The sequence below is a fragment of the Gopherus evgoodei genome, chromosome 4 (genome assembly GCF_007399415.2).
Source record: "Gopherus evgoodei ecotype Sinaloan lineage chromosome 4, rGopEvg1_v1.p, whole genome shotgun sequence".
Lineage (NCBI taxonomy): Eukaryota > Metazoa > Chordata > Testudines > Testudinidae > Gopherus > Gopherus evgoodei.
In genome coordinates this window covers 123,201,365-123,225,085 of record NC_044325.1, presented here as the reverse complement: position 1 = coordinate 123,225,085, position 23,721 = coordinate 123,201,365, and the positions used below count along the sequence as shown (strand labels likewise).

The following is a 23,721-nucleotide window of genomic DNA, read 5'->3' as shown; positions in this document are numbered from 1 at the left end:
GGAATAGGGAGACAAACCTGTCTCTCTCCCCCACTTCCCCAAAGAAGAAGTAGCTCCTGACATATGTATTCCCTCACAGGAAGGACTGGCCACTGGCACCCTGTGCTGGGTACAGGATAATGTTTGGCGAGAGCCCAGCCTCTCCCTTCCTGCCCATAGGGGGAGTTGGGGGAGCTTCTGGCCCATGTGGGACCTCAGTAAGTGTAAATAGGCCACTGTGGCCTTACACTGGCCCAAGGGACAACACAGGGGAAGCCAGGCTATCTTCACTGCACACCACTACCACCACTTCAAAAGCTCCAGCTGTTCCCAATGCACAGCAGGTGAGAACCTAATCTTGGAATGTTCAGTGATTTTGGCAGGCTGCCAACATTTCATGAGGAAGACCAGTGAGAAAAGGGAACTTTATATCTGAATGGAATTTATGAGACAAAGAAACGGCATTTCTGTAGCTCAAGATGATTCCTTCTGCTGAACATTAAAAGTCTGATGCAAAAAAAAAATGGAGGTGTGAAAGCTTCTTAATGAAAAAGTTGAAAGAATCCTTTATAACAGAGATTCTCAAACTGGGGGGGGCACACCCCTGGGAGGCACACAAGTATTCTGAGGGGGAGGGTGAGAAGCTTAAGGAGAGTGGCAGCTGCTGGCTGGCTGGCCATACCATGACACTCTTACTTCTGTGCTGCTGCTGGCAGCAGCGCTGCCTTCAGAGCTGGGCACCCGCCCAGCAGTTGCCACTCTCTCTGCTCTGCCTTCAGAGCTGGTCAGCAGTATACGAACTTGTGCAGTGGGAGCTGTGGGGGAGGGAAGGAAGAGCATAAATGACTACAGACAAAGAAGGGGAGCATGATAAAATAAGCTTGAGAATCACTGGAACAGGCTGGGCAATGTAAGAAGAGAGATCACTACCAACTCACTCATATAATTATTCACATGCAATACGCACACACACACACACACACACACACACACTCCTTTTATACAGAATGCTTGTAACAAGAGGTGTTTGTTCTCACTGTTTAGTGATCTTCCTCTCTGTCTCTTAATGTTCTTTTAAGGGCAGCAGCATGGTACCAGGCAGAGGAAACCCAATAAGCTCCCCTTATGGAGAAACACAGAAGAAACAGACAGACAGAGAAGAAGGATGCAAAGATAGGTGGAAAGAGCTGGAGGAGGGTAAAACAATGGACATTCTGTAGATTTATGCAACATGCACACACAAAGGGACTTGCATAATGTCATTTGCTGCTATTTGCACAGCTGCCTAGTTGTATCATACAGACCTAGGCCTAGACTGGAAGCTATGATCTAGAACTGAAAGACTCAGTATCCCATTCTAAGGCAGTGGTTCCCAAACTCTTTGCCGCCCCATGACTCCATTTTAATTATTTATTATTATTTATTTCCAGGGCCGGTGCAAGGAAGTTTCACGCCCTAGATGAAACTTCCACCTTGTGCCCCCTTCCCCCTCAGCCCTGCGGCAGCTCCCCGCCACCCCCTCCACCCTGAAGCGCCCCCCCCCTCAGCAGCTCTCTGCCCTGCCCTGAGGCCCCCCCGCACCCATGGCAGCTCCCCCTACCCCCTGGGGAGCCATGCGGTACCTCCCGACCCCAGCTCATCTCTGCTCCGCATCCTCCCCGAGCACGCTGCCCCCACTCTAATTCTCCTCCCAGGCTTGCGTTGCCTGGAAGGCGGGAAAAGCAGAGCAGCGACCGTGTGCTCGGGGAGGAACCGGTTAAAAAAAAAATTGGGGGCACTGCTTTTTCGCACCCCCAAATCTTGGTGCCCTAGGCAACCACCTCATTCGCCTTCATGGTAGCACCGGCCCTGTTTATTTCCTTCCAGGACCCCAGACAACATGGAGGATGCTATTTTGAAAAGCAAAATGGTGTCCTCTAAACAGCATGACCTTGCACGCATGGTACATGTAAGGTCATGCCACATGGGGAATGTCATTTCACTCTACAAAATTGCATTTTCTGCATTGCATGACCCTGTATGTATGGTGCATGCATGGTCACACTGTGCAGACTAAAATGGCGTCCTCCACACACTAGGATCGCTGCAAACTCATCTGCTGATGGTGTGATTGACACAATCTTTAATGTATTTGTTCTTAATATACTCCTGAGAGGTAGGGCAGTCCTATTATCCTATATTACAAATGGGGAACTGAGACACAGAAAGGCCAAGTGACTTGCCCAAGGTCACTGAGGAAATCTGGCAAGATAAAAATTGAATCTGGTTCTCCCAAGACTTAGGCTAGTGCCCTAAACACTGGACCATCTTTACTGTGAGTCATTCACTATCTTGCGTCATCCAGTCCCAGCTCACATATATCCTGCATCCCTCTGTCTCAACACCTGACCCCATTTTGCCAGCAACTATTGCACTAATCCTTTCTGTTCATACTTACCGCAAAATATCTCCAAAGCCAGTGAGCAGAGGCTTGCTCTGGTACTCGATGCCATGTTTGGCACATAGTGACTTCACCAGGGGAGTCACTTTCCAGTAGTTGTGTCGTGGCATCCTAGGAAAAAGACTGTGGAGAAATAATGAGGCAGTTTTAGTGGGATCTAAACTCTTCAGAGCTCTGTAGAAATCCCATCCCTCCCTCAGGGGCCAGTACTCACTGGTGCTCCATTGAGAATTCCTGCCCTTTCTGCTGGATGCATTACCCAGTGGTGCCCCTGGGAGTTCCTTCCCCCTCCTGCTGAGACCTATTGCCACCAGTGCCCTCTGGGAATTTCCTCTCCTCCTGAGGTGCCTATACTCACTGATGCTCAATTTGGAAGTTCAGGTGCCCAGTTAACCAGTCATTGAACAGGGACTGATCCACGTTGCATGTCGCCTGGAGCTAGGAGAGAAAAATAGAGAGAAATGGAGTGTGGATCTACGGAAGTGGATTAATTGGTACCAACCCTTGACCTCCACTTTCTTCTAACTTGAGCAAAGTTGCCTGGGGGTGGTGTGGGGACTACAGTTCCTTGTTCATTAGAACAGGGAGACCAGGCCTGGGTGAGAATGGCATGCTATGATATGGAGTAGTTACTACATTAATCAGGCCCTCACTCGATTGGAGTGACATGGCCTTGTCAGTTGGACTGGCATAGGCTTGTTCTCCCACTCCTTATCTCATATCTTCTGTTGGGGAAAAATGGCCACAGGGTCAAGGAAGCAGAAAGGAGAAGAATATCAGAGCCTCTTATGCAAGGATAACTGTATGTGAGTGCCCTGGATCAGGCAGCTTTTACCTGCCATTCTCATTCTGGTTTTTACATCAATGCAGTCTCCATGTAACCCCCAATCAGTCCAGGCTTCATTCCCAACCACCCCACACAGATGATCACAAGTCTCCCAATATCTCATCATGCAGGGGCTCCTGGTTGACCTTTATCCCACTGCAAAATTTCATGTATGCTCCCAGTGTCCCTGCCCTGGGATTCATACTCACAGACCCTGGTAAAAGAGAGTCTCTTACCTGTGTAGAGAACCAGTCCATATTGTTATCATAATCAATGTGCATAGGGATGTGGTTCAATTGTGATATCCAGGTAAACAAGATACTCTCTAGGACGCTGTGCAGATACAGACAAAGCAGTCATTGCCACATATAGTCACAGTAGATGGAGACCCACACATGAAGTCAGCCCAAGAACTGCTCAGTAACTTGCACCCAAGCCAAAAGTTGCCAGATAAGATCCCCAGTCCAAACTGGCAACAGATAAGTAACTGGCCACCACACCCAAAGCACTGACTGCTAAGTAAAATGCCCATGCAAACTGGCAATGGCCAGTAAGAGGCCTGCAATCCCAAACCAATGTCTGTGTGGTAAAGCGCTTTCTGGCTAGTAAAAGGCCCCCTCAGACCCACCACAATGAGTGGCTACCAAGTATAACTTCTCTCTTATGTTCCACCCAGTGAGTCGTCAGTAAAAGGCCCCCACAAAAGTGAGGGCAATGTATGGAAAACATAATTTGTACTCTTATTAGAGAAATCAATGATGGGAAAGGAGAAAAGCAGAGTGGCTAGAAGCAATCACAGATGGGAAGGAATGAGCAATGAGGGCCGAGAAGAGGGGTCAGTCAGTCAGGTGTGAATACCAGTAGGCAGAGGGAGTCATGCCTAAAGTGAGGATTACTTGAGCAGCAGGAGGAATCCCAGGACACCCGTTACTCCCAGTAAGGGCTCGAAGAAAAGAAAGAATCGGATGAAGTAGGTCAGAGTCCAGGCAAGTTCCTGTGAGACAGAAAGAGAGAAACCTTCATCAGGACAGCAGTTTACAGCAGAACAGTACTGCTCCACCATCCCGCAATGGGAGGAATAGAAGTCCCAAATCCCCCCAGGTAAGGGTCCCTCTGTGTCTATCCTTTGCAGCTCCCCTCAATTCTCCACATCAGTGAGGACACAACTTGGGAAATTTCCTTGTAACCTGCACTAATGGTCTGTGTATTGTGGATTTCCCCCATTACCTCAAACCAGAGAGTGCCCAGGTGAAAAAAACCTCACCCAGAAAGGCCCACTCACTGTTCTTGCACTGAAACTTCCCTCAACTACAGTGGAGTAACAGGAATCCAGCTCAAGAAATCAAGTCTCTAAGCCCCGCTGGCTGCTCCTGCATTCTAGTTCCCTTTCATCACCTCACAGCAACATGAATCCAGCCCCAGAAGATGCCTTGGATCCATATGCTGTAATTCTCCTTCACCATTCTAGCCAAACAAGGGCCCGGTCCTAAAACCTCCTCAGTTAGAAGAGCAGCTGTCCGTTTGCAAAGGTTTGTGGGAAATACTGAGTGCACTTACCCTCCATAGTTTGCGCTGGAATATGAAGTACAAGGAGTACAACTGGAACACTGGAACCACAAGCAGGGGCATAGCTGGAGAAGAAAACAAGAAGAGCAGAGAAATTAACAGTCTCACCTAGTTAACGAACACCCTGGAAACCAGAATGAAAGGAGAGCTCTGTGCAGCTCCGGGGCTTTCTAGTGCTCATCACTGAACTATGCTTCCCAAGAGATTTCGCTCCTCATCTTCCTTCCTTACTCTCCTCTTTACTCCCCTTCCTTTCTCCCTTCATTTTATAGATTCAGAGGCCAGCAATACATAGACGACTCTCAACTCTGCACCTGCTTCCAACTAAATGCAAATTATACCATCTCCCTGCACCTGAGAGTCAGTAGGTGAACCTGATGCTACACACCATCTTTCTGAACTCGTCAATGCTTCTGAATACCCAAATAGCTACAGCAGTGAAATTGCTCTCTTCTACCCACTGGTAGCCTGGAGAGTGCACTCCTTTCTGTCAGATTTGGACTTGATCATGATGATCCACATTTTCATGACCTCCAGGCTTGACTCCTGTAATGCAATATATCAGAATGAGAGCAATATCTTGTAAAGTATTCCCACTGGCTCAAAATGCAGCAACACACACACACATATCAACACAGATCATGGACAGTGCATGACTCTGGGATTACACTGTATGCCATCTGCCTGTCAGATACTGAATGAAGTTCAAGGTTTTGATCCTGATCTTTAAAGCCCTCCATTGTATTGTTCCTATCTCCCTGACAGACCACCTCACTCTCCATAATCGCCATCTTGCATTAGGGCTACATTTGTCTGTAATAATGGAATTATCAATCACCTTGGCAGCACCTCTTCACCTCTGGACAGAGACAAAGGCTCTTCTGATTTATAAAATTTGCATCAATAAGGTGCTCAGATAGCATAGTGATGGTAGGGAATAGATGGATTCTCCCTCCATCCCCCTCATCTCCTCTCCTCCATAACTACTCCTCAGTTTCCTTTCATCTGTCCCTCTCATCTTATCTCCTTCTCATCTCTCCTCTCTTTCCTTTCACCTTTTTGCCATTGCTTTGTGTCAGCTGCTTTAGTAAATGAGGTGACAATTTCAGCCATAGATTGTGTACCCCAAACACTGTAATCTCCTATAAGACTGTCATGGGAGAGAAGTCCTCTCAGCCCCTGGGATTATTTAATAAAGGAGTCGGTGGTGAGTGTTAGACAAGGACCTGTTGGGCAAAGTAGGTATACTCACTGACGAAGAAATACTTGTGCTGATGATTGTAAGGCATAAACTTCTTCTTCTTCATGCCGAGCTGTTAAAAAAGAGGGGATCAGCCGGTCAGCTGAGCTAGAGAAACACTCACTCAAATAAATTTCATTGCCTCCTCCTTCTCGAGATACACCTGCTCAGACATCTAAATCCACTGAATTACAACAGCGTAAGGGAGATCAGAAGAGGCCTCATTACATTATAATATACTATTTCACAAACAATGCAATCTAATAAACATTTTCCATACAATCTCAAATACATACATGTAGCATCTTGTAATTTTTTCCCCCACTCTTGCATACTTAATGTCAGTGAAATACCAGTCCAGAAACTTTACACCCAAAATTGTCTTCTGTCTAAAGAGTATATTCTAGTAGAAGACCTTCCAGATACAAGACCAAATGTTTTCCTACAGAAAAACCTGAAGGAGGGCCTCCAATTGGGAGGAATACTCCACAAGATTCCAGTTGAGGAACCTTCTCCAAATTCTTCTCTTGTGATGCAGGGTTCACCACCCTCCAGAAGAAACTGGAGGTTCAGAAATTGCGGATATTGGAGATCTGCTGGCAGCCATCACCATTTGTGCTAAGGCCCTGTGCCTCCACATTAGCTGTGGGGCACCTGCCCCAACTCCACCCAAGTTTTCTAGAAGAAAGACCACCATTTCTGCACAGAGGGGGCTCCATGAATAAGTTAATGCAGTATCTGCCCACCACTTTCCCTGCAAAATTGCTAGCACAATGCTGTACCTGACCTCACCTACTGATCTCAGGACCCATGTGGAGGGACACGTAGCTGCAGAGGTGGCTGACTTCCCCACTCTTCCATGTGAAGTAAGTGAGAATCAAATGTGAAGGGGACCCTCCATGTGCAAATCTCAGATGGCTCATCATGATTAAAGGCAATAGTGGGTATTGGCAGATCTTTCCTCCTGCTGCTAAGAATACACTCTTGATCTTCTTTTGGGTTAATATGGGTACCTCTACATTGCGGCTGGGTGTGAGCTTCTCAATGCGGGCAGACAGACATGCACTAGCTCTGCTCAAGCAGCAAGCTAAAAATAGCAATGTTGCTGTGTGCAGCTTGGATGGTGGCTCAGGCAAGCTACCCAAGTACCCAGGGGGTTCAGGTGGGTTTGTACTCAGGCAGCTGCTGCCTGGGCTACACTGACTACACTGCTATTTTTCATGCACTAGTTCAAGCAGAGTTAACGCATGTCTGTCAGCCCATGCTGGGAAGCATGTAGATGTCCCTTTGTCTCTAAAAATGTCAGTGATATAGGAAATATATAAAACATAGTTCTGTCACAGTGAAGTGATAATAATATCACTCCAGCAGTTAATGAAGTTAGGCTGGAATTGTTAGATAGGTTTATAAGAGGGAAAGGTAGCAATAAGTAGCATTGTGCAAAGCTCTAATACAGTGGGTGTTAGATTGTGGCGCATGGAACACAACCAGGTGATCCACAGAGCTGCTTTTGTCACAGTGGTGAAGCACCAGGAGGTGTCACTGCTTGAATACTATCTGTCTTGATTTTTATACTAAGCCCATATTTTTATGGACTTCTTTTTATTGTGGGAAGGCTAAGCCATATAACTGAGTGCTGCACTTTGTCCTGAAGATAGTGAGATTTGTCATCCTCACATGTTCCAGGGCTGAGAGTTCTGTCTCCAATGGTCAATAATCTCATCCTTGAAGCTGACAGTTCCACTGTATCACAGGAACATAGCAGTAGTGAGTAGTTAGTCTCACAGAAAGAAACAGGGCTAATCCCTGGAGAGCTTTGAATATTGGGACCAAAACTCCACAAATCATTCTATATTACCTGGAGAGCCAACACAGAGAGAGGAGCACAGGGGCAATGTGCTCTCAGAGGCCTTGGCTGATGAGTAGGCAGCTTCTGCATCCTGAACCAAGTGGAGCTTTTTGCGGGGTCTGTGGTTTATTCATAGATACGATGAATTGCAATAATCAAGCGTGAAGTTCATAAATGTATGGATCACTATGGACAAACCAGTGTATTATACGTCTGGGTACACATTCTGACCAGTCATATAGACAGAAGAGGGCATTTTTAGCAGTCAGTTATTTGAGTTTCTCAAAGTAGTGGGTGGGTCTTTGCTTACTAGGTGGCTGTTCATTGGCAGGAAGGGAACATGGGCAAGGGTCTGCATCTTAGCAAAGAAACAACAAAGTTCCTGTCCAAGGAGAGTGCCTGATGCCCTGTTCCCAGCTGGAGAAGCTTCTCAAAGGAAGGAGAGGACTATAAAAAGAAAAGCGGGATGCCCCAAATGATCTTTCCCCTTGCTCTGCCCACGGCATTCACATCATCTGAAGAACAAAGGAAGCAGCATTGGACAGTGGGAGGGATCCTAACTGAAAGAAGTTCAGCCAATAGAACTGCTGAAGCATGTGGTGAGAGAGACTTTGCTTTGAATTTACTCATTTGTTAAGTTAGGCATCAGTTGCATTTTACCTTTATTTTACTTGTAACCAATTCTGACCTTTATGCCTTGTTACTTGTGTTCACTTAAAATCTCTTTGTATTTAATAAACTTGTTTTATTGTTTTATCTACACCAGCGTGTTTGGATTGATGTGTTTGGGAAACTCCATTTGTGATAACAGGCTTTGTGCACATCATTTTCTAGTAATAAAATGACAGACCTTCTATGAACTTGTGTTGTCCAGGAGAAAGCTGGGCAGTACAAGATGTACATTTCTGGGAAAAGCCTGGGATTGGGAGTGTGCTAGTGTCACACTGCAGTGTGGTTCAAGAGTGCCTGCTGCAGCACTCACACTATATAGCTGGGATTGACTTACATTCTGAAGGCTGTGTCAGAGCACATGGGGAGTGGTAACTACTGCAGGAAAACAGTCTGAAGGGTACCCTAGGAGAGAGGGCTTAGGTGACATAGCTGTTCATCAGTCTAGATTGTACCCTGGGCATGTCACAGCAAGGAAGTGGGAAAGGAAAATTAATCTGGTGTCTTAAGGGGACCGGGGTGAGAATCAGGTGTACCACATATCAGGATGGGCTATTTGATATAGGCAAATGTAGGCCACAACAAAAGCTCTCCCTCATTTGCTTGTTGCCTTTTGCTCTCACTGTTTTTCTTTCATCTTCTATTCTCTGTTTCACTCTTCCTTTTTCTGTTTCTGATAGAACCCAAAGAGATTTCAGGCAGCAGATCTGTATCCAATCCTTGCCCCTTGCACGATCCAGGGATTAGCTTTTTCCCAAACATACAGTCTCCTCATTTCTTTTAGCATCATATCTTTTCAGTGGTCTAAATAATTCCTAGCCCATCCCCACACTCACCTCCACAGAGAGTATCTTTCCCAAAGCAAACAAGGAAGGATGCATTGCAATATCAGGGTCTTTATGGAAGCAGTTGGGCTTGGCATGGTGCTGGGAATGGTGGAGAGTCCACCACTGTGCTGAAAGCCCCTGCAATAAACAAGGAGACCACAGGAATCAGACCACAACACTACTAAATATTAAAATCACCTCATCTGTCATATATTGATCATCTTTCCAATGCTGCACCACATTCTTCTAATTATATGTAGAGTGCAGAATGTCAGTGTAATGCTTTCTGAACTGAAAGGGGACCCCACCATGCTTGATCAGTTCTGCCAAAGCTGGGTGAACATCCCCAGTATCAGGCACTTACCTTCAGATGGCTCATCACAAACTCGTGAACCAAGTGGTTCCATTTGGTACTGCTGAAAACTGAAAGGTGCCCCAAATCATGCTGCAGGAAACCAGCCTGGGACTGAAAAAGAATAGAGATCATTCAACAAACAGGGCCAGGTTTTAGTACACAGCTGCATCAGGGCCAGGGTGGTGGTATGCTCAGTTCTACTGATTCCATGAAAATTGGGAGGTCTGTGCTCCCCAACTCAATGAGACTTCTCTTCCTAGTACCTGGGAGATGTCCATTCTCTAGAGGGATGTCCTCTCCCTGTACAGTCAGTGCAAGCCAACCTGATGAAAATGCCCTCTACTGGTATGAAGGAAACCTTTGTATTGTCAATATACTCTGTCCTAAGGTACCCCTTCGTGTGCAGTGTCCCCTGCCTGCAATCTGTTGAGACTCCATTCAGTGAACTCTAGGGCAATTGCTCCATTTTCACTATAAGAGCATTCGACTCCAGATTGGTAAAAACATGTGTTCCTGTAATCAGTAAAGGATTTTTTTCATGCTACCAGCTACTTTGGTGGGAAGAGAGTAGTGGGTGAAGCGAGGGTTGTGAACTAAGACTGGAGCTAAATCTATAGGAGTAGTCTGAACTCTGTAGACGAGTACCCTTCCTTTGAGAAGAAACCTCCTCTGGTTTGCTGCCATCTCCTCTGAGCATTAGTAACGCCAAAGGACCAACCAGGCAACTGTGTCTTTCAGTGCTTCTGTGTCCTCTGCTCTGGGGCACCTCATGCTCCCATTTGGGACACAAGAAAAAGCTTGGTTCATACACAGAATGTGTCTTTAAGTTCAGACTCAAAAGATCAAAGATCAGAAGCAACCTTTTTTTTTTCTTCTTTTTTTAAATAAGACGACGACCGTGTGGAGTGAGGTTGTCTAGCAGATTATGGGAAGGAGATGTACTGACAGTCCTGACTTCATTCACTCAGTCAGAATAAAACAAACATTCCATGGGGTTGAGTTTACTAGATGCAGCATCTCTACCTTAGGCTAACTTCTTTACACAAACTTCTGGGAGAAGCTGTGACTAGAACTGCTGTGAGCCCCTTAGAAACTGTGTTTCTGCATCATTGCCTACTGTACTTCCACCAGCTGGATGAGGCTGAGGACTTGAGAAATTGTGAGCTCCCCACATCCATCATTCCTATAACATTTTCTAAGGTTCCTCTGGCTGGGCAAAACAAGAACTCCAGTAACTGAACTCCCCGCAAATCAGTATTCCAACAGTCCTCTGACTACCTCTACCTGAACCTTTTATCTTTGGTACTGATACAACCTGAGGTGAAGAAAGAGCATCCTGCCAGTCACACCAAAGATAAGAGGGATGGCCATGTAATAGGAATATGTAACTGGCCCCGAGTGTAAGGAAGGGTAAGCTGGTCCCAAACTACATTCTGTGGGGTGAGGAATTTACCTGAGAAATGGTCAGCAGCACTGTAGAGATGAGGAAAGGCACTAAAGATGTCCCAAAATACCAAAGAACAAACCATCCAGCAACATCCAGCATCAGAATGTGCAGGAGAAGCAGGAAGAAGAAGAGGTGGTTGGGGTTGAGAAGTCCCATCCCTTCAACAGTGGTGTGCAGCTCCCGGAAGTCCTCCACCAGCAATTTCTGTGGGGAGACCCACAGAACCACTCTTCACTCTGGATCTGGCAAAACAACAGCCTAAGGAGCTGGCAGGGTTACTCTGCTCCTGCTCTGCAGAGGAGCCACCATGGCAGTGAAGGAAACATTTTACCAACAGGTTCTATTCCTTCTGAAAGGAGACATTGCAACTCTAGGGAACTGCTGACAGGCTCTGTCAACCCCATTGACAGTCTTTGTACCACAGGGAAGATCCTGTGGCTGACATATTCTTCTCTACTGTCACTGCTACGTGGGATTCACTGTGGGAACTGTGCATTGGGCAGAAGTCTGTGAGAGACTGGACCTGCCATTCCCAGTGTGGGTCACTATGACACCAGGGGAAGCTCTCAGCCAATGTTTCTTCAGCCCTTCTCCACCAAAAAACTCTGGTTTCAATATGCAATGTGAAGTATACTGGAGGTTCTGACAGACGGTACATGAATGGAAATGTGGATTTGCATTTTCCTAGAGAATCCTTCCAATTCCAGATCCAGTTGTGTTTCTGGCCTTTTGTACAAACTCACATTTTTGGTGGGCTCACAGCTTGGTTGATCCAGGGCCAGCTCCCCGATCTGCAATGAGCTCATGTACTTTCTCACCAGCCCCTTATCAATGTGAAATGCCTGAAAGGGATCCTGAAAAAACATATAAGTGAATGGAGTGAGAAAAATCCCAGAAGATATTAAACTAACATCTTATAAAGACGATATTAAGCTAGCTGAAGAAAATTAGGTCCCATCTCAGCAGGAAGCAACTCTGGATTAAAGTTCAGTACAATACTGTATGTTTCCTGTTCTATTCTGCATCTGAAATCAAAGCATTAAAATACTCATTAAAAAAAGTTTAACTTTTATAATATGCTAAATAGAGTATGCCTGCAACATTTAATTACAAATGTATACTTTCATATAAAACTCAATTTATTTCAACATATTAAATCATGTTAGATCTGTTTCAAGCATGAAAAAAAAAATCACAAAAAATATCAACATTGTTCCCCTTTCACTGGGTTCAAAACAGACCCCTTTTCCTTCCTTCCTTCCTTCCTTCCTTCCTTCCTTCCTTCCTTCCTTCCTTCCTTCCTTCCTTCAATTATTTGTGAATTTTTAAATCTAAACATTTATCCAAAACATTTTAAAAATGGTACCAGTGTTTCTGAAATGTTGTAAATAAAAATTCTATTATTTACAATAATGATTTGTATGAAATAAAAGTTTTGATAACCATTTCCATCATGTTTTTTGGTAACCCTTTTAATAATAAAAAAAATCCTGAAAAAAATCATAAAACATTCTGCAAAAAATGAAAAGTTTAAAAAAAGTGACTTTTTTGGGACAAATTTCATTTTCAAAACCAGGTAATATTTTCCGTGAAGGTCTTTTGGTTCAAAAACATTTCAGTCAGGACTATGTGCTGTATTTAAAAATAGCAGCAAGAAAAAATTCCATATGATAAATCTGTGCTCATACATGTACTCTTGAGAGTATTGGAGATGTAGCAATAAAGGGGTATAAAAATTGGTAAGAAAGAGTCATTCTTGGTAGTTTGTACAATATTAGATGGATTCAAAACATCTTGCTTCATATCTGGGTCATCTGAAAGAGATGCTCCTATTACAGAAAAAATAATCCTTGAAAATTTGAAAGACCTTGAAAGACCTCCTGAGGTCTCTTTCAACCCTAATATAATATAATAAAATATTTTGAGAGAAATGATCATTTTGTTTCATTTTAAAAGTATCTTTTAGTATCTAGAGCTGGGCAAATATATACCTATTTGCATAATCTAGTTGAAAATATTTGTAAAACATTTCTGGTAATTTATTCAACGGACACTGTAAGTGCCTTAAGGCGGGAACTGTCTGTACGTACAGTACATAGCACAATGAGGTCCCGGTCTATAACTGGGACTGGTACTACTATAATATAAATTAATTGTTAATGTTATCAGTACTAACACTATTTGACAAGCTCTAATGGGACTTGATCCTGCTGCCATTTAAGTCAATGGAAAAACTCCCATTCATTTGAATGGTGAAGGATTAAGCCCTTGGTATGCATCAACTGTCTTACTAATAAAGCTTTAGATGACTCAATTACTGAGACAGAGAGAAGATGAGTGAGGTAATATCTTTTATTAGACCAACTTCTTAGAAAATCTCTGTGCAGCTCAAATGTTTGTCTCTTCTACCAACAGAAGCTGGCCCAATAAAAAGTATTACCTCACCCACCTTGTCTCTTTCATATCCTGGGACCAACACCACTACAACACTGCAAACAACTTGTTAATTGCCAGTTTTACAACATTTCAGTTGGCAAAATGTTGTTAGAGCTAACAGGTTCCACATGCCCTCAAGATCCAGACACAAATCATTTGAACAAACCCAGTCATGAGCTCCCATGCTCTTTGACCTTAGTGACATTTTATATATACGTATCTCCTAGAATGGATCCTGAAAGGTCATTGAGTCCAGCCCCCTGCCTTCATTAGCAGGACCAAGTGCTGATTTTGCCCTAGATCCCTAAATGGCCCCCTCAAGGACTGAGTTTACAACCCTGGGGTTAGCAGGCCAATGCTCAAACCACTGAGCTATCCCTCCCCTTCAATCTTTGGGATCCATTACAAAATACAGAGGAACAAAAAAGTAGGATAGCAGAATATAATTTTTTTTTTTAAAAATGAACCTGCTCCTTTGTTATTTGTATTTTAATGATAGTTTCTCTTTGGAGAAGAAAATGTAATTTTCTTTCTCCTGTCCTGAATCTCACAAATATAGATAGATTAGATAGACAGATATTAATGAATGAATCAAACAAACAAACTGAAGGTCAGGAACAATATCTAGCTAGGCTGTGCCTTTCTGGCCCTGATCTTTAAGTCAATACTCACAGACATTGAAATTCTGCCTAGCTTCAGGTAGCCACTGACAAAGAGGCACCCGCTGATCCTCAAGAAACCCCAATTCCTAGCATCACTTGAGTGGAAGCCACCAAGTAGCACAACCTCCAGAGGATGCTGTGATAGTTGGAACCTGCAGGTGGTGTTTTGAATCAAAGATGCCATTAGCACCACAGTGTATTAGGCACATTTATCAACTATAAATCTATGCTAGTGATGCTGAAGTCAGGACTTGTGGTTGCACATTAACAAGCTGAGTGCTTTAAGAGAGACGGTATACTCAGAACCAGAAATATGTAACCTCACTTTGCCATCATAATCCAAGCCAAAGTCAACACCATCTGGCAGGACCTTTCCATTTCTTCATTCTCCTTCCCTCCTGAATTTCTGTCTTGGAATCCAATTTCTTTTATTCTGTTCCTCTCCAGCCTCCAGTTCCATAATGTGTGTCCTCAGCCTTGTCCACTCCCAGTCATTTTCTTATCCTAAATCTCTCCTCTGGTTTTCTCCCCTCTATCGCCAATCCCAAAATATCCTTTTGAGACCACCTGTCTCTTTAATACCCATATCCCTCCTCTCCTTCACCTCTAATATCATGTGAGCCCTCCATTTCCCTTCCTCCAGTTCTCTCTTTGACCCTCTACAGTATGAGCTTCACTCACTTCAGAGTAAATCTCTGTCACCTATATCCCTAACTACTCTTTCCTTTAGCCATTTCTAATGGGTCTCTTCTCCATCATCATTATCCTTGGCCTCTGCCATTTCAGAAACATTAGAACAAGATATAAAAAATTCCAATGGCGGAGGATGAAGCTAGACAAACTTGGACTAGAAGTAAGGCACATGTTTTTAACAGTGAGGGTAGTTTACCATTGGAATAACTCTGGCTTTGGTGGATTTTCCATCAATGGAAATGTTTACATCAAGATTGGATGTTTTTCAAAAAGATATGGTCTAGTTCAAATAGGAATTAATTCAAGAAACCTTATTGCCTGTAATATACAGGAGATCGGACTAGTTGATCACAGTGGTCCCTTCTGCCTTTAGATATTACAAATCTATGAAACAGGGCTTCCATTGTTCTCCACTTTCTTGGTATCCTCTTACATTTTTTACTTCTCCATCTTGGCCCTTCACATACTCCTTTCTCTGTCAGAGTCCTCCAGGTCTCTCTTATTTTCTCTTTACAGTCTCTCCTTTAGATAACTGTATTCAATGACTCTCCTGAGTTTGGTATCACCTCCACACTGTTTCCCAAATTTACCTCTCAATCCCAAACTATTACCGTCAGTCCAGTTCCACTTCTCCACCTATTGCCTATATTCTCCCCTTGGAAATCTCATAGCCACTAGAAAGTCAATGGGATAAATGGATTTTTGATCCAAGATCACTGACTTGGTGGCGTTTCACCAGGACTAATTTGGTCCGAACACAGAATTTATTTTGCCTTTCAAAACCATTAATATGTTTCCTGTCTTCCAAGTTCACATCATTGGCATCATCTTTGACTCTTCTTGCCTTTCCTCACATACAGATTCTGCAAATCCAGCCACTTATTTCTCAACAACAAACTAAGATTTCTGAGCAAAGGAAAGATTGGGAAAAAAGTACTTCCCCTCCCTCTGACCTTTTCTTGAATCACTTTACAGCCAAAATGGCAGAGGATTGAAAGCTGAAATTAGCAGGGAAACAACCCATATTGAAGGGCTTTTGAGACTACATCTACACTGCAGCAGGGTGGTGTAATTCTCAGCTTAGACAGATACATGTGAGCTCCGCTCAAGATAGTGCCCTAAATATAGCAGCATGGCCATGGCAGCACACTCAAATACAACCCCATCCTGACCCCATTTGAGTGGTCCAAAGAAAATTGCTTTTGATTTGACTGAGTCATGGGGCTTCAAAAAACATTTGCTGCATGTGCCCAATCTAGTTTGTATGAGTCTTCCTGCTAGACTCACACGAGGCACAGCTAAGGAAGACAACATCATGCATGAAGGTACAGCTAATGAAACTGCACAGTAAAAAGTGTTGACCGGGGTGTAAGGGCTGAGACAGGGGCTCCTCTCCTCCCTTTCTGTACACTAATTCCCTCCAACCCAAGACCTCTTACATCTGGGTATATAAATCTTATTATATAGGTCACTCTGTGCTCTAGACCCACAGTTCATAAAAATTAACAGAAGGGAGAAGGAGAGGAACTGCTATACTGGCCACCTAGTCAGGTAGGGAATGGATGTTAAACACAAACTGGTCAGGGGGCATTCAAACCCCTGGGCCACAAGTCAAAGAGTCACAGACCCTAGGACTTGTCCACATCAAGCAGCCACTCAAATATCCTCCACCCTCACTGGTGAGGCAGTCATTCAAAACACCCTCCCTTCTCAGTGCAGGGAGAAGGAATAATTCAGTCACTTCTCCCCCAAGTCACTTCTCCCTTCTCCATCAGTTTCTCTTTCTCACTGTGATTGAATGCACACCCTACTGTAATAATCTTTGTACAAAATATGCCTTGTAAGGTATCATTTGAAAACTAATAACTTACTGGTACATAATATCATGATAGAATGTATATAGCAATGTTATATGTAAAGTTATGAATTCCCCTCCAAATAATGTTGATAGAACCAAGGAAAATCTGCATTTCAGCAAACAGACATGAGAACAAACAGCATGAAACTTCTTTCACCACCCGATACCTGCTTACCTTCTTTACTGTTTGAATGAACTTTAACTAGGGGTAACCCCCAAGAAAATACATTTCAAAGGGTAACTGAACTATAGATGTGAGGGGCAAAAGACACCCCAAGTTCTCTCTCCTTGTCCATCTCTCTCTTTTTACTTAAGACAACAAAAGAAACAGCTGTTGGACTCTGGGAACAGATCCTGGCTTGAAAGTTTGGTCACCAATGTACTGAAAAACATGTGGTAAGAGATTTTACCTTGAACCAACTCTAGTTTAAGTTTAGAAAGCGTTTTATCTTTATTTTTGTAACCATTTCTGACTTTAATGCCTTCTTACTTGTACTCACTTAAAATCTCTCTTTGTAGTTAAAGAAACTTATTTTATTCTTCAATTAAAACTAATACAGTGTTGTGAATTGTTTGGGTAACCTCCATTTATGGTAGCAGACTGTTGTATGTTGATCCCCTTAGAGGGGAAATAGTCTGTCCAGGAGAGGGCTGGACTGTGGAGAACACATTTTTTGCAGGGTGGAAATCTGGGACTGGAAGTCTGTTAGGGTCACCTTGCAAGTAGTAACCAAAGCTGGTGGGAGCCAGAGTGTAGCTGGTGTTTTCTGGCAGGCTGCTGGGGTCAGAGCTGCTGCACCAGGGCTATGACTATACACAGAGACTCAGGGTGTGACCTGCAGGCTGACTGTGAGGAGCTTAGGTTTGGAGGCACCTCAGGTTGCAAGGTAAGTGGTGACACAGCCCCTCACTGGTCTGGATCACACCCCATAATATCCTACTTGCCCCTTTCCACCTGGGACAGGTGGTGTCTCTCATTCTCTCCCTCTCATGTTCATGACCCTACTCCCCAGCAGCTCACTCCCACCATTCCTCTGCTTGTTCCCATCTCTCCAGGTAGCTCCTAGCTCCTTCAACTGCCCATCCCAAGTGCTATAGAATCTGCTGGCCCCAATATTCTGCCCCATCCCCTGCTAATGGAGCATCACCCAGAAGATTCTGGTGCCTGTTTGAGCAACTGGAGGGAGGGGGGATTCCCCAGTTTACCTGTGCTACACAGATTGACCAGTGCCCAGTGTTGGTACCTGTCCCGATGTTTGTGGGACAGAGCCTGAGTTCAAAGGACTGCCCCATGTCCCTCTGTGCTGTTCTGTTAACAGCCCACTTTTTTCCTACTATACCCATGCATGGTGCTGGTCTTGAGGCAGAGCTGACGCTGATGCATACTTACAGTGGCAGTCAGGTGGCCATACCTCCCCCCCAGAGGACTGGAGCCTCCACCATTGCACTGCAGAACTGACAGCAGGGGCAGCACTTTGTGGGTCACCTACAAGCAGCTGTGACCACAGCCTGGAGACCAGACACCCCTGCAGTGCCTCATATCTATCCGTAGAAGGGACTGTGCAGGGGCCCCGACACAGTCAGCCATAGAGATTAGAAAAGAGCAACAGAAAGATCCCTGATCACACGTAGCTCTGTTGCCTGCACACACCAAGCAGCGGAGCTGAAGGTAACAGAGACCTGGAGAAGGGGTCTTGTGTCTGCACTGGCCTGGACCTGCCATCACATTCCTTCCAAGCCCCTGTATAGCAGATGACAGCACCAACTTGGCCCATTCATCCCTGATCAAGCCATTACTCAAGGTTAATGCCAGTCCAGGGCCAAGAAGTTGAATGTGCAAGTGATCACTCATGCTGGTGTTTGGACAGGGTTGGGGGGGATCATTTGTATATGTATATTGGGGATTATTTTTTCCAACATGTATTACTTTGAGCATTGGGCAACAAAAGAGTAAATGAAATTCAATCAGCTAGTTTTATAAGAGCCCTCTGCAACTCTTTTGTAAGAGCCCTCTTCCAATCAGCTTTGGATTTATCTATCTTGTAAAGTCTGCAAATAATACAACTTCACCATTCACCTCCTTTTCCCGATCATTAATGAATATGTTAAACAGCACAGGTCTCAGTACAGATCCTTTGGTTCTGTCCACCTCTCTCCATTGTGAAAACTGACCATTTATTCCTGTCCTTTGTTTCTTATCTTTCGACCAGTTACTGATCCACGAGTGGATCTTCCCTCTTATCCCATTTCTACTTATTTCCTTCACAGCCATTAGTGCCAAATATCACAAGACTCATGATAAAAATCACTAGGGTAGGCAACACTATTGTAGGCCTGCAACTTGTCTTAACTGAGGTAGCCAACATGTTTAGTCAGTACAATACAGGCCTGGGAGTCAGGAGAACCCAGACTAGTTCTTGTGTTTGTCACAGACTTGCTATGTGTCTTTGCACATCACTTAAGTTGTCTGTACTCAGTTTCTTTGCCTAAAAATATGGATAATAATCCTTACCCGCACTTGTAAAATGCTGCAAGATCTCCAGATGAAAGGTAATGTGTTAACCTAAAGTATAATTATTATATTTTCATCATAATCTCGGGGCTAGATTTTTACTTTAGGCATAGCCCTGACAAAGCTGCACCACTTCAGCTGTAGTGTTGGGATGCATTGTGACTCTGAGCCACAATTCTTTCCTCCATGCTCATGAGACCTATACCAACAGTAAACTACTTCCTCCTCCTGCTGGCTCAGTTACTCTGGCCCATTCACTTGCTTAGGGTGGTAGTAAGCAGGTGAGTAGCCACACTTACTCCTTTATAAATGAACCACATGTCCAGGTAGTTTAGTCATGGATGTATGAGAATTTCTTACTCCCTTTTAGAAGTGCGCAGTGCAGGTAACAATCTAACCCTATGTTTACAAAGCACAATATATAGGCAAACTGTATTTCTTAATAATTGTTTTGGTGTATAAATACTATGGTGATAGACACGTTACAAAGAGCTATAGTAGGATACACTTTAATGCCACCCACACCTCATCTGGTTACAAGGAACACAACAATAAAGCAGGAATGGAAGGTGAAAGCAGGTGATGGCTAGCTTTTGGTAATGGGCTGATCAGGGAAGGAAGAGAGAAGTGAAGATGGGGACCTAGAGCAGAAAAAACCTGCAGAACATCAGCAGTTCTTTTACTGGAGCTGACAGCTCTTTGGTATCATGGCACGAGGTAGTAAGACACCTTATGTAACTGAGTAGGTTGGATACACCTAAGGCTACTAGTTTCTCCATTTGTGTGTACCTGTTGGAGGGCCTGGATACACAGACAAAGCAGGAATGATGACATTATAGTTTAGACTAGACATTGTATCTTTCAAGGTGCTTCTATAGCCATTACCATAGTATCACAGTGCCTTAATCTTTTGTTCTATGGATCTGTACAACACCTCGATAAGTTAAGAAAGTGCTATTATCCCCATTTAACAGATGAGAAACTTCAGTACAGAGAGATTAAGGGTTTGGCTACACTTGCAGGTGTGCAGTGCTAGGAGTTACAGCTGTCTTCGTACAGCTGTGTAGGGAAAGCGCTGCAGTGTGGCCACACTGACAGCTACCAGCGCTGCAGTGTGGCCACATTTGCAGCATTTGCAGCGGTGTTGGGAGTGGTGCATTATGGGCAGCTATCCCACAGAGCACTTCTTCCCATTCTGGCGCCGTGGGTTGTGGGAAGGGGGCGGGTCATTCTGATTCCTGTCCCAACACCCCGTGATGCATCACTTCACATCCCAGCAATCCCTGTTTTTCCATCCACGTTTGGCGCCATCTTGCCTCTTTCAACGGTTTCTGTGCAGCTCGATTTCTGTGGGAAATGGAACCCAAACTGCTGAGGAGTACGCTGATGAGTCTCATGAGCACATCACGTTTGGCAGTTGAGCTATCCCTTAAGATCCAAGTGACAGTGAGGAGTCTGATGATGATAGCGAGTCACGTAATGCGTAAGACACAAAATTGCTTGTGGCATGCACGGACATGCTCAGCACTGTGGAACGCCACTTTTGGGCTCGGGAAACAAGCACTGAGTGGTGGGAGCACATCGTCATCAAAGTCTGGGATGACGAGCAGTGGCTGCAGAACTTTCGGATGAGAAAAGCCACTTTCATGGGACTGTGTGCTGAGCTTGCCCCCACCCTGCGGCACAAGGACACGAGATTGAGAGCTGCCCTGCCGGTGGAGAAGCGGGTGACTATTGCAATCTGGAAGCTGGCAACTCCAGACAGCTACCGATCAGTCAGGAACCAGTTTGGAGTGGGAAAGCCGACTGTTCGAAGCGTGTTGATGCAAGTTTGCAGGGCCATTAATCACATCCTGCTAAGAACAACTGTGACTCTGGGAAACATGCAGGACATTGGGATGGCTTTGCCCAAATGGGTTTCCCTAACTGTGGAGGGGTGATAGATGGGACACATATTCCTATTCTGGCACCACCCCACCTAGCATCTGAGTATGTTAATCAGAAGGGGTATTTCTCCATGGTTCTCCAGCCACTTGTGGATCACCATGGGCGTTTCATTGACATTAACACAGGCTGGCCCGGAAAGGTACATGATGCACGCATAGAATCATAGATTATTAGGGTTGGAAGGGATCTCAAGAAATCATCTAGTCCAACCCCCTGCTCAAAGCAGGACCAATCCCCAAATGGCACCCTCAAGGCTTGAACTCACAACCCTGGGTTTAACAGGCTAATGCTCAAACCACTGAGCTATCACACTTCCCCAACAGTGGCCTGTTCAGGAAGATGCAGGCTGGGACTTTTTTCCCAGACCAGAAGATCACAGTAGGGGACGTCGAAATGCCCATTGTGATTCTTGGAGACCCCGCTTACCCATTAATGCCGTGGCTCATGAAACCGTACACAGGGAGCCTTGACAGCAGCAAGGAACGGTTCAACTACAGGCTGAGCTGGTGCCGAATGACTGTGGAGTGTGCTGCTGGCCGTTTAAAGGGGCGCTTGTGATCTCTGTATGGGAAGCTGGACTTGGGGAAAGCAGCAGCCCTGCGGTTATATCTGCATGCTGTACCCTCCATAATATTTGTGAAGGGAAGGGTGAAAGATTCAGTCAGGCATGGACTTCTGAGGTTCAATGCCTGGATGCTGAATTTGCACAGCCAGAAAGCAGCACTACTAGAGAGGCCCAGCACAGGGCTGCAAGGATTAGGGATGCCTTGAGAGAGGAATTTGAGGCTGAAAACCAACAGTAATGTTTGGTGCCTTGCAGGGGAGTGAAGTGAAGTGGTTACAATGTTAATAGGAATCTGTGTTTGCTAAGCTGATTTGCAGTGCCTATTTTTTTCCTGGGCTAAGGTATCTTTGACTTTCTGCAATAATAAAGACTCTTTTCAAAGCCAAGAATTCATTTATTGAAAGGAAAATAACTTTATTGACAAACACAAGTTTTTGGGAACCTAAAAGGGCAGCAGGGTGGGGTGGGGAACTGTACAGTCACAGGTTTGAATATATCCTGTTTGGAGTGCTGTGCAAAGACTGCTGCACTTCAGGATGGCTACACTGCATGGTGAGGGGAGTTGAGTGCAGAGGGTAATGGTCGTAGTTCTCAGGGCTGCCTGGTGAACGTACAAGTGTTGGAGGCAGCTGGTGGTGGTGGTAAGAACCTGGATGCTGGGGAAAGGGATTTTGAGCTGACATGGGGACACAAGGGAAAGAGCTTTGGGACAAGGGTGGCAGTGGAGGCGGGCACGGTAGTGCTGCGCCTGCATGGCTACAAGTGCCTGGATAGAGTCTGCTTGGTGCTCCAGGACGCTTATCAGCTGCTTTGTGCTTTTCTTCCTGTCCGCTGCATTTCTCTGGCGGATCTTGCTTTCCCTTTCCCTCCAGTCCTGCACTTTTTGATTCTCTGTGACAGAGTGCTGCTTGCAGCATGTCTTCTTTGCGGCTTCTTCCGGAGGTTTTGAAGTCTCTCAGCTGATGATAACACAGGCAGCCAAGATGTCAAGGTTGCATCTGTAAAGGCAAAAATGGAACACTTAACAGAGGCAGCATTGTTTATACCAGACAGTTATTCCCCCGCAGTTAAGGAGGGTAACAGTCTTCACAATAGCATAATTTTCCCATCCCAAAGAGAGCGCACATAACTCACGAGAGCCCCGAAATGGTGAGTAAGGGGGACTGATTGCTTCAGGGCTCTACTGTCCTCAGGGTTTCTGTGCGTTGAGGAAAGCAAACAGCAGCAGGGGGCAATTACACTGAACACTATCCCAATGTTTTCCACAGGAGTTTATTCTGGAAGATATCTCGCTGTTGCGGGTCACCTGGGAAGCATGGGAGGGTATTCTACTGCAATGCGGATTCCACCCTGGCCCCTATGCAGCTTGCCTGTGTCTTATAATGGTCCCCCCACCCCTCGCAGCACAGTGGCACGGACATGTTAGCCTGACTGGGACAAGGACCACAGTGGCTCTCCCAAGAAACCTGCGCAAGTGAATTGCCCACGCTCTGGCTGAAACTTTTGAAGAGATTACAGAGGCCGATTGCAGTGACATGATATACCACATCAATGCGTTGTTCCGCATCTAGGCATGAATGCATGCAGCCCTAACCCTCCCTCCTTTCGCAAAAAATTTCAATCCTGAAAATTAAAGCCGCTTACCGGTAACCCACTCCTCTGCTTGTCCTCCACCAAGTACCGGCTGCTGTGACTGGCTACCTTTCTCTTGGCTTGAGAAAAGCTCCTGGCCGCATGCCTCCTGGGACTCCAGGGTGTCTCCTCCACCCCAGTCCCTCACTCTCACTTTCCTCCTCCTCCTCCTGCCCCTGCTTTGAAGTGTCCATTGTGGTCCTTGGAGTGGAGGTCGA

At 45.0% G+C, this 23,721-nt stretch overlaps 1 protein-coding gene across 18 annotated transcripts in view; it reads right to left on the bottom strand.

Moving 5' to 3' along the window:
• The window catches only part of LOC115650614 (acyl-CoA (8-3)-desaturase-like), a 95,790-nt gene that overhangs the window by 44,170 nt on the left and 27,899 nt on the right, over nt 1–23,721 (bottom strand). For 17 of the 18 annotated variants that reach the window (XR_004000137.1, XR_004000136.1, XR_004000135.1 and 14 more), the window contains 10 exons: nt 11,942–12,052; nt 11,205–11,402; nt 9,761–9,862; nt 9,406–9,534; nt 6,064–6,124; nt 4,803–4,876; nt 4,142–4,239; nt 3,482–3,578; nt 2,778–2,857; nt 2,417–2,542 (listed from right to left, as the gene is read on the bottom strand). Coding sequence is in view for 14 of the 18 variants with exons in the window: in XM_030560824.1 (XP_030416684.1) it covers nt 2,417–2,542; nt 2,778–2,857; nt 3,482–3,578; nt 4,142–4,239; nt 4,803–4,876; nt 6,064–6,124; nt 9,406–9,534; nt 9,761–9,862; nt 11,205–11,402; nt 11,942–12,052 (1,076 nt within the window). In the remaining 4 variants the exon portion in view is untranslated. Of the gene's footprint in view, nt 1–2,416; nt 2,543–2,777; nt 2,858–3,481; nt 3,579–4,141; nt 4,240–4,802; nt 4,877–6,063; nt 6,125–9,405; nt 9,535–9,760; nt 9,863–11,204; nt 11,403–11,941; nt 12,053–14,306; nt 14,451–23,721 lie in introns of those variants that run through there. The other variant, XM_030560820.1, reaches the window with a different exon arrangement.